The sequence below is a fragment of the Melanerpes formicivorus genome, unplaced genomic scaffold, assembly GCF_026170545.1.
Source record: "Melanerpes formicivorus ecotype bairdi unplaced genomic scaffold, bMelFor1.0.p_v2 SCAF_220, whole genome shotgun sequence".
NCBI lineage: Eukaryota > Metazoa > Chordata > Aves > Piciformes > Picidae > Melanerpes > Melanerpes formicivorus.
The window spans coordinates 129,553-145,022 of record NW_027142572.1 but is presented as its reverse complement, the minus strand read 5'-3'; the positions used below and the strand labels follow the sequence as shown (position 1 = coordinate 145,022).

Here is a 15,470-nt window from a genome sequence, read left to right as displayed (position 1 = left end):
AAGAGCAATAAACACAAATCACTGAGGCTGCCAACACAGGCAGCCAAGCTGTGGCCTGAAAAATCCCCATGCCCAGCACCACACACATTCACAACAGAAATTCTTCTTGCTTTCAGGGAGTGAGACAGCCCCATGTGTTCACAGAATACATCTGGCTGGAAGAGACCTCAAAGCTCATCCAGTCCAACCCTCGACCCAGCACCGAAGGGTCAGCACTAGACCATGGCCCCAAGCACCAGCTCCACATGTTGCTTAAACACCTCCAGTGATGGTGACTGCACCACCACCCTGGGCAGACCATGCCAATGCTTGAGAACCCTTCCAGGGAAGAAATATTTCCTAGCATCCAGCCTGAACCTCCCCTGGTGCAGCTTCAAACCATTTCCTCTGGTGCTGTCACTTGCCACCAAGGAGAAGAGGCTGCCCCCTCCTCACTCCAACCTCCCTTCAGAGAGCCATGAGGTCTCCCCTCAGCCTCTTCTCCAGACTGAACAACCCCAGCTCCCTCAGACCCTCCTCTTAGGCCATGTGCTCCAGGCCCTTCTCCAGCCTTGCTGCCCTTCTCTGGACCTGCTCCAGCCTCTCAGTGTCCTACCTGTAGTGAGGGGCCCAGAACTGAACACAGCACTTGTGTGTGGCCTCACCAGTGCTGAGCACAGGGGGATGGTCACCTCCCTGTCCCTCCTGGCCACAGTGTTTGTCATCCAAGCCAGATGCCATTGGCTCTCTTGGCCACCTGGGCACTGCTGACTCATGTTCAGTTGACTGTCAACCAAACCCCCCCAGGCCCCTCTCCAAGTCACAGCTTTCCAACCCGAGGTCTGTCGCTTACCATGGGGTTGTTTCACCTGTCACTTCCCAGGCTGGTAGCTAGCTAACAGTTGCCCTAAGTAGGGCTGAATGCCAGAAAATTGGATTTATCTAAAGGCTGCTTCTCAGATGGAATCAGTGTTAGTGTGGGGTGGTTCTTCTTTTCTTTTTTCAACACAAAATAAATATGCAGACATACCTTGGAACTTTGGGGTTTGTTCTGTTATGAAGCAGTTTCTCAAGACACAGGCAGTGAAGACTTCTTTGTGACAAGAAAGAGGAACACTCTAAATCTGAAAAGGTCATTTACTTGAGTCCTGAAGAAGTAAGAACATCTCTGGATAGCCAGGATTCTTTCATATGGCTGTGCTATGGGCATTTGAGGAGGATGGCAGGGATGTGAGGGCACCATCCCAGTAAGACTGGGTCCCTGAGCAACCTGGTCTAGGGGAAGATGTCCCTGCCCATGGCAGGGGGGTTGGAACTAGGTGATCTTTAAGGTCCCAAACCATTCTATGATTCTATGATTTGTAGTTTGAAAGACTAGTGAGAGAAACCTCTGAGTCACCTATGGCCTTTTCACTTCCACCCCCAAGTCAAGGAGGACAAGACAGAAGTCCAGGTTCCCCACTGCTGCTTAGGACCCCCAGAGAAATAAAGCAGAATACTCTTTCCACCTCTCCCAAGCACACCAGAAATCACTGATGCTTCATACCCAACTCAGATTCATAGGTCTGCCTTTGAGTGTAGCAGATCACAGGCTGCCCAGAGAGGCTGCAAGGTTTCCTTCTCTGGAGGCTTTCAAAAGCCACCTGGACATGTCCCTGTGCAACCTGCTTTAGGTGTTGGACTAGATGATCTCTGGAGGTCCCTTCCAGGCTCTACAATTCTGTGATCTTCTACAGACAAGCCATGCATGCTGCAGCTTCATTAGAGTGCAGGCTTTGCAGCCACTACAGAAAAATCCCTTACTACTAAATTTCACTGCTGAGAACAATGTCCTTTGTTACCAAGAGCACCTATTCCCTTCCTCTGGCCTTTTCTTCTGCAGCTCCTTCCAGTGCTTACATACATACCCCCACTCATACTTCATTCACCCAAATATATCACTATTTGTTACAACTAGTCATGAGGCCTTGGGTGCCAGGTTGGACTGGATGATCTCTGAGCTCTTTTCCAACCTGACTGATTCTATGAATCACCTGCAGAGGAAGATATGCCCTTGCAGAAGCAACCCAGACAGAACACCAGCTTAATCAACACAACCCAGACGTTTTCAGGTATGCTCAGGAGCTGGCACTCACCACAAGGCCCATGGCCAATTCTGGCTATTGTTTCTATCTCCCCATCTTCAATCTTGAGAATCTTCCCATCAGCTGTCCCAGTAAACAGCACATCTGCAAAAAGAAAGCTCCTGTCAGTAGCTTGATGGCAAAATTGCAGTGGTAATCATTCTTCTACACAACCCTTCTGCCAGCATGAAGCAGAACTCATGGTTGAGATCCAGGGAGGCAATGGTTTTCTTCAAAAGAATAAAGAGGGAAGGGAAAAGGCAAAGGCAAATAAGAGTATTCAGTTAAGAGCTCCTCCAACTCAAAGAGAAGATGAAGGATTTAAACCTCAGGAGGTAAAATATGGGATATGAATCTTTTCACCCATGAGTTGTCCAAATCCTTGGTTAAAGGAGGAGCAGCTGAGGCAACTGGGGTTGTTTAGGCTGGAGGAAAGGAGGCTGAGGGGGGACCTCCTTGCTCTCTACAGCTCCCTGAAGGGAGGCTGGAGTGAGGTGGGGGTCAGTCTCTTCTCCATAGGCAGGACAGGGAATAGGAGTGGAATGGAATGGACCAGGTTGGAACCAGCTTGGAAGCAATAGGATGAGGGGAAATGGCCTCAAATTGCAGCAGGGGAGGTTTAGACTGAGTATTGGGAGAAATTTCTTTAGATTAGAAGAAACTTCTTCACTGAAAAGGTCCTCAAAACCTGGACTAGGCTCCCCAGGGTTGAATTCCCATCCCTGGAGGTGTGGAAAAGACACAGAGATGTGGTGCTGGCAGACATGGTTTTGCAGCAACCCTGGCAGAATTAGACAGTGGTTGAAGTGGATGATCTCAAAGGTCTTTTCCAAGCAAACTGAGTCTGAGACTACAGACAAGCACAAACAGGTATTTTATTACTGAACACACACACAGAACCACAGAATTACACAGCAGCTGGAAAAGACCTTCAAGACTTTTGAGTCCAACCACAAGCCAGCTACCACAACCACTAAACTACATCCTGAAACACCACATCTACACTCTCCTTGAACACCTCCAGGGATGGTGACTCCACCACCTCCCTGGGCAGCCTGTTCCAACACCTGACCTCTCTTTCAGACAAGATTTTTTTCCTCCTATCCAACCTTAACCACCCCAGCACAATTTCAGGCCATGTGCTCTTGTTCTATCACCTGATAGTAGGGAGCAGAGACCAAACCCCACTTCGACCTCCTTTCATGGAGTCGTAGAGAGCAGTAAGATCTCTTCTTAGCCTTCTTTTTCCCAGACTAACCAACCCCAGTTCCCTCAGCTGCTCCTCATACAACAGGCTCTCCAGACCCCTCACTAGCTTAGTTGCTCTTCTCTGGACACTCTACAGCACCTCAATGTCTTTCTGATACTGTGACACTCAAAACTGACACCAGCACTCAAGCTATGGCTTTACCAGTGTTGAGTACAGGGGCCAATCACTTCCCTGCTCCTGCTGGCCACACTACTCCTGATCCAGACCAGGATGCTGGTGGCCTTCTTGGCCACCTGGGCACACAATACACACACACAGAGATAAAGTTGTTCCCATGCCATTTGTGTATGCAGCCACCTTGTTAAGAACCTGCTCAGAGGTGGCATGGGTTTGCCTTCTGTGGAGAACACACAAGAGATAGGAGAGAAATACAGGGTGGCATTTGTAATGCATGCAGCAGCACCAAAATGGAGATGTGCTATCCATCAGTTTCAGGTTTATTTCTGCCATACAAGCAAAAATTCACACCACAAACCTCAGCCTCCTGAGGGCCAATGGCCACTAGAAGAGCAGCCAGCAGCCTCTAAATATCAATTCCCAGGTAAGAGCTGGCTGCGTGTTGCAAACAACTTTCAGAGCTTGTTCAAAAGCTGTGCTGCTGAACAAATCCTCACTGATGGAACAACAGTGGAAGATCCTTCTCTGCTAGCTTGCTTTGTCAGTGCTTACCCCCAATATTGACAATGGACTCTGGCCCAAGCACTTGATTTTCCCATAGCCTCTCAGCTTTCCGTAGCTTGACGTTGGGCTCAAGCGCGCCCGTCAGCAGGGGAGGCTCCTTCAAGCTGCAAAACACAGCACAGACCTTGCACAGACCTGCAAAACACTCTTGAGTAACACACTGCAGCACTTTCTTGCTGGCTTGGCAACTCCTGCAAACCTGACCCATGCTTTATATTCAGCATATCTCCAAAGAAAGCCCAGTTGACAAGCTGAAAGGTTGACTCCTGCTCAGCAAGGATCACAGTCTCATAGACTCAGAATTATTAGAGCTGGAAGAGGCCTCAAGCAAAGAATGGGATCCTGCCAAATAAGCCAGGAAACAGGCAATTGCACTAAGGTTCAGTGGCCCCAGCTTCAGTTTGTTTCTCCTTCTGCTGAGAAAATATCTGAAAAGCCAGGCAGGGAGCCTGCTCTGTCATCTGTTTTTAACCACATCCCATCTGGTCAGCTATAGAATCACAGAATTGGCAGGGTTGGAAGGGACCTCAAGGAGCATCCAGTTTCAACCCCCTGCCACGGGCAGGGACACCTCACTCTAGAGCAGGTTGCTCACAGCCACATCCAGCCTGACCTTAAAAAGCGGTGGGTAGAAGGCTGGACTTGATCTTAGAGGTCTTTCCCAACTTCAATGATTCTATGATCATCTCTTAATCCACTTTACACAGACAACACTTATTTGCTGCAGAAGGACAAAAAAACCCAGAACACAAGGAAGTTTTGCTTCAACAGCATTGCTTTCCAAACAAACTTACCTTATAGGCTGAGGGTCTATAGGAGAGTCCAGCAGGAGACTTACTCCAAGCAGGGGCAGGGTCAGAGATGCAGCCAAAGTTAAGAAGGTAACACGGAACACCTTGCTGCTGTAAGTGCTGCCAAACCCAGACAGGAAACAGGATTAACATGCTAAGCTGGCTGAAGACACAACAGTGTTTAGACACCCTTTAACAGCTTGCTTTCTTCACTTCTGCCCAACTACCATCCCAAATGCCCTCTATAAATTAGAATCATAGAATTGTTAGGGTTGGAAGGGACCTCGAGAATCAGCCAGTTCCAAGCCCCCTGCCATGGGCAGGGATACCTCACACCACAGCAGGTTGCTCACAGCCACATCCAGCCTGGCTGCAAACACCTCCAGGCAGGAGGCTTCCACCACCTCCCTGGGCAACCTGTGCCAGGCTCTCACCACCCTCATGGGGAACAACTTCTTCCTAACATCCAACCTGAATCTACCCACTTCTAGTTTTGCTCCATCCCCCCCAGCCCTATCACTCCCTGACACCCTCAAAAGTCTTGTAGCCCCCCTCAGATACTGGAAGGCCACAATAAGATATCCTTAGAGCTTTCTCTTCTCTAGCCTGAACTGCCCCAGCTCTCTGTCTGTTGTTCAGTGGTTTGAATCAAGGCCATGTTGCACCAAATCCCATTCAGCCAAGGAGGACTGGGGAGAGCATTTTGCTGTTTGTATTTGAGTTGCACAGCCACAGGAGTCTCCTGTCCCCTTTTCACACCTCAGTAACTGGCTCAAATGCTGCTGCTGCTGGAGTGGCTGCCGTCGACCTAACAGGAAGCTACACTGTGCTCACCAGGGCAAAGCCTGGGTGGAGGCCAGAGCAGTCACCTTTACAGCAGCACTGGGGACTGAGGAAGAATATTAAGGAGATGGAAATAAAAATCATTGCTTGACCATGAGCCTCATTTTCCATGTGTGACAGAAAACCTAAACTAAGCCCCTGATGGTCTCCTCAGAAGCAGAGAGCCACAAGCCCACAGGAAGGGAGGTAAGACCTGTGGTGGCTTGGGGCTGCTGCTGACCAGGCTGTGTGTCTCCCAAACAGGAGTGTCCTGCAGCGAACACTGCTGCTGAGGAAGTGCTCTAGGTTCTGGGCTTCCAATAATGGTTGAAAGGTTCTGCAGCCGCAGACCTGACGCTCAGTTCTCCTTCTCTGCGTCTGCCCCCAAATGGAGCTGGAATCACAGAGGGGGTTGGGTTGGAAGGGACCTCAGACATCATCTACTCCAACCCCCTGCCAGGGGCAGGATGCCTCTCAAGTAGACTTGGCTGCTGGAGGGCTCATCCAACCTGGCCTTGAACACCCCCAGGCAGGAGGCATGCACAGCCTCCCTGGGCAGCCTGTTCCCTGTCTCCCCACCCTCACTGGAAAGAATTTCTTCCTAATCTCCAGTCTCAGTCTGCCCTCCTCAAGCTTCAACCCATTGCCTCTCATCCTGTCACTACTAAGCCTTTGTCAAAAGCCTCTTCCCAGCTTTCTTGTAGGCCCCTTCAGGTACTGGAAGGAGTTGGAAGAAGAACTCTTGTAGTAAAAGCTTACATCACCACTGTATCCTGGTTTGGCAGCTCCCAGTCGGTGAAATTGCCAGCGTGTGCCACACGGCACCCAGGAGGCAAGCAGCTAAAAGCTCGGCGTCTCCAGTAAGGATGGATGCCGCTGCGTGCTCTGCCCGCGGCACGCGCCAAGCCTCCCCGCAGCGCTCCTGGCAAGGTCAGGGTCTCTGACCCTGTATCTCTGTGTAAAATGTGGTCAGCTTGAGTCACCCTCACTAGATGGGTGGGGCATCCACTTGGGAAGATGTTTCCCAGGTGAGCTGCATTTGCTGCTGGAGTATGCTTGGCACCATCTGCTAGCTGAGAGATTTTGAGGGGCTAGGAAGGGCCTGGACTCAGCTCTGAGGTGTGGTGGTTTGAGCCTTAACTGAGAGTTAAAAGCTCAAATGGGGAAAAGGCTGAGCATCTCTTCCCCACTCCCCCCCCCCCCTCCTCCCTCCAAACAGGGAGAGGGAAAAAAAAAGGGTAAGGAGCAAATCCACTAAACAACAATCTGGAGTCAGCTTGGAAGTAGAGAGGCAAATAAATTTTTTCTTCAAATTATATATATATAACAATAACAGGGGGAAAAAAAGTTTCACAAGGGCAAGGAACAAGAATGGATGGGAGTGGGACAGAAAAGAATAATACAAAACCAGTCTTTCTCTGAGGAGGCGCAGAGGCAGCAGGGAGAAGGATCAGGTCCGGCCACGTGGCTGAGGAGCAGGAGGGCAGCTGCAGTAGCTCTCCTCCAGCAGAGGCAGGAGGCAAAAAGGAACTCCAACAGCTATGATGTCCTGCTTTTTATACCCTAGCTGGGCAGGGAGGGGGGAGGGGAACAGAGGGAGGGTAAAATACCCACAAGCCCTCCCCCCTGCTTTCTCCTTTTGTTTTCAGAAAAAGGCGTTAACCCACCACGTGAGGAGATAAATCAATTCAATTTGCCATGGGCCCACCACCAGATGCCGCAAGCAGGAGCAGGGATTTCAGGTAGGTGTCCTGCTTGGCTGGGACCAGCGCAGGCCAGCCCTGGGCTGCAGACCCCAGCACAGCTGACTGCAGTTGGCTACAGGTGGCGCTTGTTGCGCCGCAGGCAGTATAAAGGGGGAAGTGTGCTGGGAGGGGCAGCTTGTGCTCGCACTTCCTGCCGGGGCTCCTCCTCAGCCTGCTCCTGCGGGCTGTGCCTGCTGCTCCTCCCTACTGTGAGTATCGCTTTTTCTAGTCTTTACCTTGGCGTTTGTTTAGGGAGTTTGTTAAGTCCCCTTTCCTTTTGCCTTGTGGGGCTTCTCTCCTGCCCCCCTCTCTGCTGGGAAGATGTCCTTAGGGGATAAGGCAGCTGCTGGAGGTCAGCCCCAGGCACAGGCTCAATGCAGGCACTAGGAGCCCGGGGCCCTGTTTATACCTCCGCTGTCCTGGTGCGGAGGGTGGCCAAGCTGCTGTGCCCTTAGCAGTTCCACGAGCACTTGGAACTGCCCTGCGGGTGCTGGGTGGAAGAACTGCTGCACCTCCCCCCCACCCCGTACCCCATTCCCTCCCGGTGCCATAGGAGCAGAGGGCAGTAGCTGCTCCCCCAGCTCTGTGCCTCCTTCCCCCCCGGGTGCTGCTAATGGATGTTAGTTGTGTGCTCAGCCCCTGCGTTGTGCTCCAAACAGCTGGGGAGAGCCCGCAGGAGCCGGTGCCTGTGGGGGCAAAAGGCAGTGCGGGGCAGGCTGCCGGCCCTGGCGAGGGTGGCTGCGGTGCCCCAGGGGCAGCGGCTCCCACCCCCTCTGCGCCAAAGCTCCAAAGCCTCGGGGCAAAGAGCTGCTGGAACACAGTTTGTAAAGCAACTCTCAAGAGGCAAAGGCACTGACGGGAGGGCAGAGAGCTTCCACAAGGCAGATAGGAGCCAGGGTGGAAGGAAGAACATTGCCCCTGGGGGCCAAATGATTTGCACCTGGACAAGGGTTTGGAGGATCACACTTTGTGGTTTGCCCTCTTAGGAAACTGAGAATCTGTCCCTGCCTGGCCTGGGGGGAGAGGAAGAGTTGTCCTGTAACTGTTGCTCTTTTCTTTTGCAGCCAGAAGAGTGTGGGCAGCAGGGCAAGCCAGGAAATGCTGCCCCTCAGCTCTGAGCTGCTGAGCCCTCGCCGCCAGCACTGCCTCCAGGCCTGGTGTCCCAGGCAGGAGAAGGACACAGAACTGTGGCAGAGAGTCCAGAGGAGGTGATGCAGGGGCTGGAGCCAGGCTGAGGGTGCTCAGCTGGGAGAAGAGTTTGGGAGACCTTGCAGTACCTGAAGAGCTGCCTACAGGAAGGCTGCAGAGAGACTTTCCCTATGCTCTTGTGAAGTGAAGCTAGGGCAGCACAAGTGTAAGGCTAAGAGAAGTTCCACACTGGAGGAGCTCAGGGTGAGATTCGAGCTGCTGTGAAACTGCTCTCTAAACTACTTTGCTGCTTTTCTGTGTCTGACTCTTTTTTTTTTTCACAATTTGTGCTTATATTGGGGAAGAGGTTGGGCTCCTGCTCCCGCCACCAGGGTTGGGCTGGGCTATATGGGAGCTCGGAAAGGCAGGGTGGGGGGTTGCAGGAGGCTGGGCGTGCAGGGGGAAGGGCTGGGCTGGAGTTGCACAGTGTCACAAACACTGGCCCCAAGCTGAAGGAGGGTGGGCTGGAGTTGGGCCTCCCATGTCAGGAGGCGATGTGCACTGCTGAGGGCCAGCCTGCAGGCACACCACCATGCACTTGAACCTTCTGCGTTTGGGGGTGGGACTTGCCCCTTTCCCCTTCCCGGCGGGGCGGGACTTGCCCCTCCCCTTTCCCCCGGGGCAGGGTGGGACTTGCCCCTTCCCCTTTCCCCTTCCCTGTGGGGCGGGACTTGCCCCTCCCCTTTCCCCTTCCCCTTCCCCCCCGGGGCGGGACTTGCCCCTCCCCTTTCCCCCAGGGCAGGGTGGGACTTCCCCCTTCCCCTTTCCCCTTCCCCCCCGGGGTGGGACTTGCCCCTCCCCTTCCCCCCCGGGGTGGGACTTGCCCCTCCCCTTCCCCCCCGGGGTGGGACTTGCCCCTCCCCTTCCCCCCCGGGGTGGGACTTGCCCCTCCCCTTCCCCCCTGGGGCGGGACTTGCCCCTTCCCCTTTCCCCCTCCCCCCGGGGCAGGGTGGGACTTGCCCCTTCCCCTTTCCCCCTCCCCCCGGGGCAGGGTGGGACTTCCCCCTTCCCCTTTCCCCCCCCCCCCCCGGGGCAGGACTTGCCCTTCCCCTTTCCCTTTTCCCCCCCGGGGCAGGGTGGGAGTTGCCCCTTCCCCTTTCCCCCTCCCCCCCGGGGCAGGGTGGGAGTTGCCCCTTCCCCTTTCCCCCTCCCCCCGGGGCAGGGTGGGACTTGCCCCTTCCCTTTCCCCCTCCCCCCGGGGTGGGACTTGCTGCTTCCCCTTTCCCCCTCCCCTGGAGCAGGGTGGGACTTGCCCCTTCCCTTTCCCCCCGGGGCAGGGTGGGACTTGCCCCTTCCCCTTTCCCCCTCCCTGCGGGGTGGGACTTGGCCCTTCCCCTTCCCCCTGGGGCGGGGCAGGACTTCCCTTTTCCGGGCAGGGCGGGACTTGCCCCTTCCCCCTGGGGCACTGTGCAAATGCAAATCTGGCACCATGCCAAACGCAAATCTGGCACCGTGCCAAAAAATTCCCGCGAACGCAAATCTGGCACCGTGCCAAAAAATTCCCGCGAACGCAAATCTGGCACCGTGCCAAAAAATTCCCGCGAACGCAAATCTGGCACCGTGCCAAAAAAATTCCCGCGAACGCAAATCTGGCACCGTGCCAAACGCAAATCTGGCACCGTGCCAAACAAATCCCGCGAACGCAAATCTGGCACCGTGCCAAAAATTTCCCGCGAACGCAAATCTGGCACCGTGCCAAACGCAAATCTGGCACCGTGCCAAAAAATTCCCGCGAACGCAAATCTGGCACCGTGCCAAACGCAAATCTGGCACCGTGCCAAAAAATTCCCGCGAACGCAAATCTGGCACCGTGCCAAAAAAATTCCCGCGAACGCAAATCTGGCACCGTGCCAAAAAATTCCCGCGAACGCAAATCTGGCACCGTGCCAAAAAATTCCCGCGAACGCAAATCTGGCACCGTGCCAAAAAATTCCCGCGAACGCAAATCTGGCACCGTGCCAAAAAAATTCCCGCGAACGCAAATCTGGCACCGTGCCAAACGCAAATCTGGCACCGTGCCAAACAAATCCCGCGAACGCAAATCTGGCACCGTGCCAAAAATTTCCCGCGAACGCAAATCTGGCACCGTGCCAAACGCAAATCTGGCACCGTGCCAAAAAATTCCCGCGAACGCAAATCTGGCACCGTGCCAAACGCAAATCTGGCACCGTGCCAAAAAATTCCCGCGAACGCAAATCTGGCACCGTGCCAAAAAAATTCCCGCGAACGCAAATCTGGCACCGTGCCAAAAAATTCCCGCGAACGCAAATCTGGCACCGTGCCAAAAAATTCCCGCGAACGCAAATCTGGCACCGTGCCAAAAAATTCCCGCGAACGCAAATCTGGCACCGTGCCAAAAAATTCCCGCGAACGCAAATCTGGCACCGTGCCAAAAAAATTCCCGCGAACGCAAATCTGGCACCGTGCCAAAAAATTCCCGCGAACGCAAATCTGGCACCGTGCCAAACGCAAATCTGGCACCGTGCCAAAAAATTCCCGCGAACGCAAATCTGGCACCGTGCCAAAAAAATTCCCGCGAACGCAAATCTGGCACCGTGCCAAAAAATTCCCGCGAACGCAAATCTGGCACCGTGCCAAAAAATTCCCGCGAACGCAAATCTGGCACCGTGCCAAAAAATTCCCGCGAACGCAAATCTGGCACCGTGCCAAAAAATTCCCGCGAACGCAAATCTGGCACCGTGCCAAAAAAATTCCCGCGAACGCAAATCTGGCACCGTGCCAAAAAATTCCCGCGAACGCAAATCTGGCACCGTGCCAAACGCAAATCTGGCACCGTGCCAAAAAATTCCCGCGAACGCAAATCTGGCACCGTGCCAAAAAATTCCCGCGAACGCAAATCTGGCACCGTGCCAAACGCAAATCTGGCACCGTGCCAAAAAATTCCCGCGAACGCAAATCTGGCACCGTGCCAAAAAATTCCCGCGAACGCAAATCTGGCACCGTGCCAAAAAAATTCCCGCGAACGCAAATCTGGCACCGTGCCAAAAAATTCCCGCGAACGCAAATCTGGCACCGTGCCAAAAAATTCCCGCGAACGCAAATCTGGCACCGTGCCAAAAAATTCCCGCGAACGCAAATCTGGCACCGTGCCAAACGCAAATCTGGCACTGTGCCAAAAAATTCCCGCGAACGCAAATCTGGCACCGTGCCAAACGCAAATCTGGCACCGTGCCAAACGCAAATCTGGCACCGTGCCAAAAAATTCCCGCGAACGCAAATCTGGCACCGTGCCAAAAAATTCCCGCGAACGCAAATCTGGCACCGTGCCAAAATATTCCCGCGAACGCAAATCTGGCACCGTGCCAAACGCAAATCTGGCACCGTGCCAAACGCAAATCTGGCACCGTGCCAAACGCAAATCTGGCACCGTGCCAAAAAATTCCCGCGAACGCAAATCTGGCACCGTGCCAAAAAATTCCCGCGAACGCAAATCTGGCACCGTGCCAAACACAAATCTGGCACTGTGCAAGATTCTGGCTTACACATAGGCAAACACTCCAGCACAAGCACAGCCCACCCCAGCAAACGCAAGTGCAAGTCCAGCCCACCCCAGCAAACGCAAGTGCAAGCGCAGCCCACCTCAGCACAAGCGCAGCCCACCCCAGCACAAGTCCAGCCCACCCCAGCACAAGCGCAGCCCACCCCAGCAAACGCAAGTGCAAGCGCAGCCCACCTCAGCACAAGCACAGCCCACCCCAGCAAACGCAAGTGCAAGCGCAGCCCACCCCAGCACAAGCGCAGCCCACCCCAGCACAAGCGCAGCCCACCCCAGCACAAGCGCAGCCCACCCCAGCACACGCAAGTGCAAGCGCAGCCCACCCCAGCAAACGCAAGTGCAAGCGCAGCCCACCTCAGCACAAGCACAGCCCACCCCAGCAAACGCAAGTGCAAGCGCAGCCCACCTCAGCACAAGCACAGCCCACCCGAGCAAACGCAAGTGCAAGCGCAGCCCACCCCAGCAAACGCAAGTGCAAGCGCAGCCCACCCCAGCACAAGCACAGCCCACCCCAGCAAACGCAAGTGCAAGCGCAGCCCACCCCAGCAAACGCAAGTGCAAGCGCAGCCCACCTCAGCACAAGCACAGCCCACCCGAGCAAACGCAAGTGCAAGCGCAGCCCACCCCAGCAAACGCAAGTGCAAGCGCAGCCCACCCCAGCACAAGCACAGCCCACCCCAGCAAACGCAAGTGCAAGCGCAGCCCACCCCAGCAAACGCAAGTGCAAGCGCAGCCCACCTCAGCACAAGCACAGCCCACCCCAGCAAACGCAAGTGCAAGCGCAGCCCACCCCAGCACAAGCACAGCCCACCCCAGCAAACGCAAGTGCAAGCGCAGCCCACCCCAGCAAACGCAAGTGCAAGCGCAGCCCACCTCAGCACAAGCACAGCCCACCCCAGCAAACGCAAGTGCAAGCGCAGCCCACCCCAGCACAAGTCCAGCCCACCCCAGCACAAGCGCAGCCCACCCCAGCAAACGCAAGTGCAAGCGCAGCCCACCTCAGCACAAGCACAGCCCACCCCAGCAAACGCAAGTGCAAGCGCAGCCCACCCCAGCACAAGCGCAGCCCACCCCAGCACACGCAAGTGCAAGCGCAGCCCACCCCAGCAAACGCAAGTGCAAGCGCAGCCCACCTCAGCACAAGCACAGCCCACCCCAGCAAACGCAAGTGCAAGCGCAGCCCACCCCAGCACAAGCACAGCCCACCCCAGCAAACGCAAGTGCAAGCGCAGCCCACCTCAGCACAAGCACAGCCCACCCGAGCAAACGCAAGTGCAAGCGCAGCCCACCCCAGCACAAGCGCAGCCCACCCCAGCAAACGCAAGTGCAAACGCAGCCCACCCCAGCAAACGCAAGTGCAAGCGCAGCCCACCCCAGCACAAGCGCAGCCCACCCCAGCAAACGCAAGTGCAAGCGCAGCCCACCCCAGCACAAGCGCAGCCCACCCCAGCAAACGCAAGTGCAAACGCAGCCCACCCCAGCAAACGCAAGTGCAAGCGCAGCCCACCCCAGCACAAGCGCAGCCCACCCCAGCAAACGCAAGTGCAAGCGCAGCCCACCTCAGCACAAGCACAGCCCACCCCAGCAAACGCAAGTGCAAGTCCAGCCCACCCCAGCAAACGCAAGTGCAAGCGCAGCCCACCCCAGCACAAGCACAGCCCACCCCAGCAAACGCAAGTGCAAGCGCAGCCCACCTCAGCACAAGCACAGCCCACCCCAGCAAACGCAAGTGCAAGCGCAGCCCACCCCAGCACAAGCGCAGCCCACCCCAGCAAACGCAAGTGCAAACGCAGCCCACCCCAGCAAACGCAAGTGCAAGCGCAGCCCACCCCAGCACAAGCGCAGCCCACCCCAGCAAACGCAAGTGCAAGCGCAGCCCACCCCAGCACAAGCGCAGCCCACCCCAGCAAACGCAAGTGCAAACGCAGCCCACCCCAGCAAACGCAAGTGCAAGCGCAGCCCACCCCAGCACAAGCGCAGCCCACCCCAGCAAACGCAAGTGCAAACGCAGCCCACCCCAGCAAACGCAAGTGCAAGCGCAGCCCACCCCAGCACAAGCGCAGCCCACCCCAGCACACGCAAGTGCAAGCGCAGCCCACCCCAGCAAACGCAAGTGCAAGCGCAGCCCACCTCAGCACAAGCACAGCCCACCCCAGCAAACGCAAGTGCAAGCGCAGCCCACCCCAGCACAAGCACAGCCCACCCCAGCAAACGCAAGTGCAAGCCCAGCCCACCTCAGCACAAGCACAGCCCACCCGAGCAAACGCAAGTGCAAGCGCAGCCCACCCCAGCACAAGCGCAGCCCACCCCAGCAAACGCAAGTGCAAGCGCAGCCCACCCCAGCAAACGCAAGTGCAAGCGCAGCCCACCCCAGCACAAGCGCAGCCCACCCCAGCAAACGCAAGTGCAAGCGCAGCCCACCTCAGCACAAGCACAGCCCACCCCAGCAAACGCAAGTGCAAGCGCAGCCCACCTCAGCACAAGCACAGCCCACCCCAGCAAACGCAAGTGCAAGCGCAGCCCACCCCAGCACAAGCGCAGCCCACCCCAGCAAACGCAAGTGCAAGCGCAGCCCACCTCAGCACAAGCACAGCCCACCCCAGCAAACGCAAGTGCAAGCGCAGCCCACCCCAGCACAAGCGCAGCCCACCCCAGCACAAGCGCAGCCCACCCCAGCAAGTGCAAGTGCAAGCACAGCCCACCCGAGCAAACGCAAGTGCAAGCGCAGCCCACCCCAGCACAAGCGCAGCCCACCCCAGCACACGCAAGTGCAAGCGCAGCCCACCCCAGCACAAGTCCAGCCCACCCCAGCAAACGCAAGTGCAAGCGCAGCCCACCCCAGCAAACGCAAGTGCAAGCGCAGCCCACCCCAGCACAAGCGCAGCCCACCCCAGCAAACGCAAGTGCTAGCGCAGCCCACCCCAGCAAACGCAAGTGCAAACGCAGCCCACCCCAGCAAACGCAGCCCACCCCAGCAAACGCAAGTGCAAGCGCAGCCCACCCCAGCGCAAGCGCAGCCCACCCCAGCAAACGCAAGTGCAAGCGCAGCCCACCCCAGCACAAGCGCAGCCCACCCCAGCAAGTGCAAGTGCAAGCGCAGCCCACCCCAGCAAACGCAAGTGCAAGCGCAGCCCACCTCAGCACAAGCACAGCCCACCCCAGCAAACGCAAGTGCAAGTCCAGCCCACCCCAGCAAACGCAAGTGCAAGCGCAGCCCACCCCAGCACAAGCACAGCCCACCCCAGCAAACGCAAGTGCAAGTCCAGCCCACCCCAGCAAACGCAAGTGCAAGCGCAGCCCACCCCAGCACAAGCACAGCCCACCCCAGCAAACGCAAGTGCAAGTCCAGCCCAC

General features: G+C 56.2%; 1 protein-coding gene and 1 long non-coding RNA gene across 3 annotated transcripts in view; one reads left to right on the top strand and one right to left on the bottom strand.

The window, feature by feature from the left end:
- APMAP (adipocyte plasma membrane associated protein) overlaps window positions 1–15,470 on the bottom strand; it is a 35,752-nt gene that overhangs the window by 10,737 nt on the left and 9,545 nt on the right. For both annotated transcript variants that reach the window (XM_068169759.1, XM_068169760.1), the window contains exons 2-4: window positions 4,848–4,964; window positions 4,042–4,157; window positions 2,115–2,207 (exon numbers count right to left, since the gene is read on the bottom strand). In XM_068169759.1, coding sequence (XP_068025860.1) covers window positions 2,115–2,207; window positions 4,042–4,157; window positions 4,848–4,964 — 326 coding nt within the window. The remainder of the gene's footprint in view (window positions 1–2,114; window positions 2,208–4,041; window positions 4,158–4,847; window positions 4,965–15,470) is intronic.
- Window positions 7,561–8,852, top strand: LOC137458090 (uncharacterized). The gene is made up of 2 exons (XR_010991567.1): window positions 7,561–7,620; window positions 8,476–8,852. It is a non-coding gene; the product is annotated as an uncharacterized lncRNA (long non-coding RNA).